This window comes from Rhea americana, unplaced genomic scaffold, assembly GCF_003343005.1.
Source record: "Rhea americana isolate MKP2758 unplaced genomic scaffold, rheAme1 scaffold_97, whole genome shotgun sequence".
NCBI classification, from domain to species: Eukaryota; Metazoa; Chordata; class Aves; order Rheiformes; family Rheidae; genus Rhea; species Rhea americana.
In genome coordinates, this window is record NW_028187166.1 from 2,755,692 (window position 1) to 2,756,710 (window position 1,019).

A 1,019-nucleotide genomic window follows, 5' to 3' on the forward strand; every position below is an offset into this window, starting at 1 on the left:
TGTCTCTGTGTCCCCAGAGGATGAGCTGCGGGTACGTGCTGTGCACCGTGCTGCTCTCGGTGGCCGTCCTGCTGGCCGTGACGGTCACCGGGGCCATCCTCTTCATGAACCACTACCACACRCCCGTCACGGAGTCGCCGCCCGTCATCAGCACCAACCCCGAGGAGGCCAACGCCCTGGTGACCATCCAGAAGGCCGACAGCTCCCGCATCAACATCTTCATCGACCCCAACTGCCCCGACCAGGCGGGCAGCTTCACGCGCCTCGAGGGCCTCCAGTCCTCCGTGCTGCGGGCCCTGAGCGAGCACGACGCCGAGGCCAAGGCCGCCAAAGGGCAGCAGAGAGCCCTGCTGGCCACCGTGGCCGACGAGGTGGCCAAGCTGCTGGCGCACGCCGCCCAGCTGCGCGCCGACTGCGACGGCCTCAAGAAAGGGCACAGCGCCGTGGGGCAGGAGCTCAGCGCYCTGCACAGCGAGCAGGGCAGGCTCATCCAGGTGGGTGCAGGGCCCCAGGTGTCCCGGGGTCCGCTCTGCCCCGGGACGACACGGCTCCCGCAGCCCCGGCCCGCTGCTGGTCCCCGGCCTTGTTGCAATGCCCAGGAAAGACCCCCAGGAGAGAGGCGCTGAGTTTAAAGYGATCATTTCAGGCTTGGAAATTTAAAGTTGCGAAGCCTGGCTGCCCCCCGCCCCGCTCCGGGTCTAGTTCGGAGGCTCTGCGCTCTTGGGACCTTCCCAAGGGGTTTTCCTCTCCCTGCTTCGCTCAGGAGCGGGCGAGGAGCCCTGGTGGCAAACTGCCCCCTGGATCACCTTCTCCGCCGTCCCCAAACCTTCCCAGCCCGGGAGCCGCGCTGCAGCGGTTACCTGGCCCGCTGGGCGAGCGATTCCCAGCAGGGTCCCTCCTGGCACGGGCTGGCGGGGCCGGAGGGCTGCGGGGCGCTCGGCTCCATCCAGGCTCTCCCCGGGCTCCTCTGCCTCCGTGCGGCGCGGGAAGGGCGGGCGCGGAGCGCGTCCCGGGGGTGC

The 1,019-nt window shown here is 69.8% G+C and overlaps 1 protein-coding gene across 1 annotated transcript in view; it reads left to right on the forward strand.

Moving 5' to 3' along the window:
* FIBCD1 (fibrinogen C domain containing 1) overlaps nt 1-1,019 on the forward strand; it is a 20,029-nt gene that overhangs the window by 9,030 nt on the left and 9,980 nt on the right. Inside the window, exons 2-3 of the mRNA XM_085325239.1 lie at nt 18-494; nt 764-872. Of these exons, the coding sequence (XP_085181365.1) occupies nt 18-494; nt 764-872 (586 nt within the window). The remainder of the gene's footprint in view (nt 1-17; nt 495-763; nt 873-1,019) is intronic.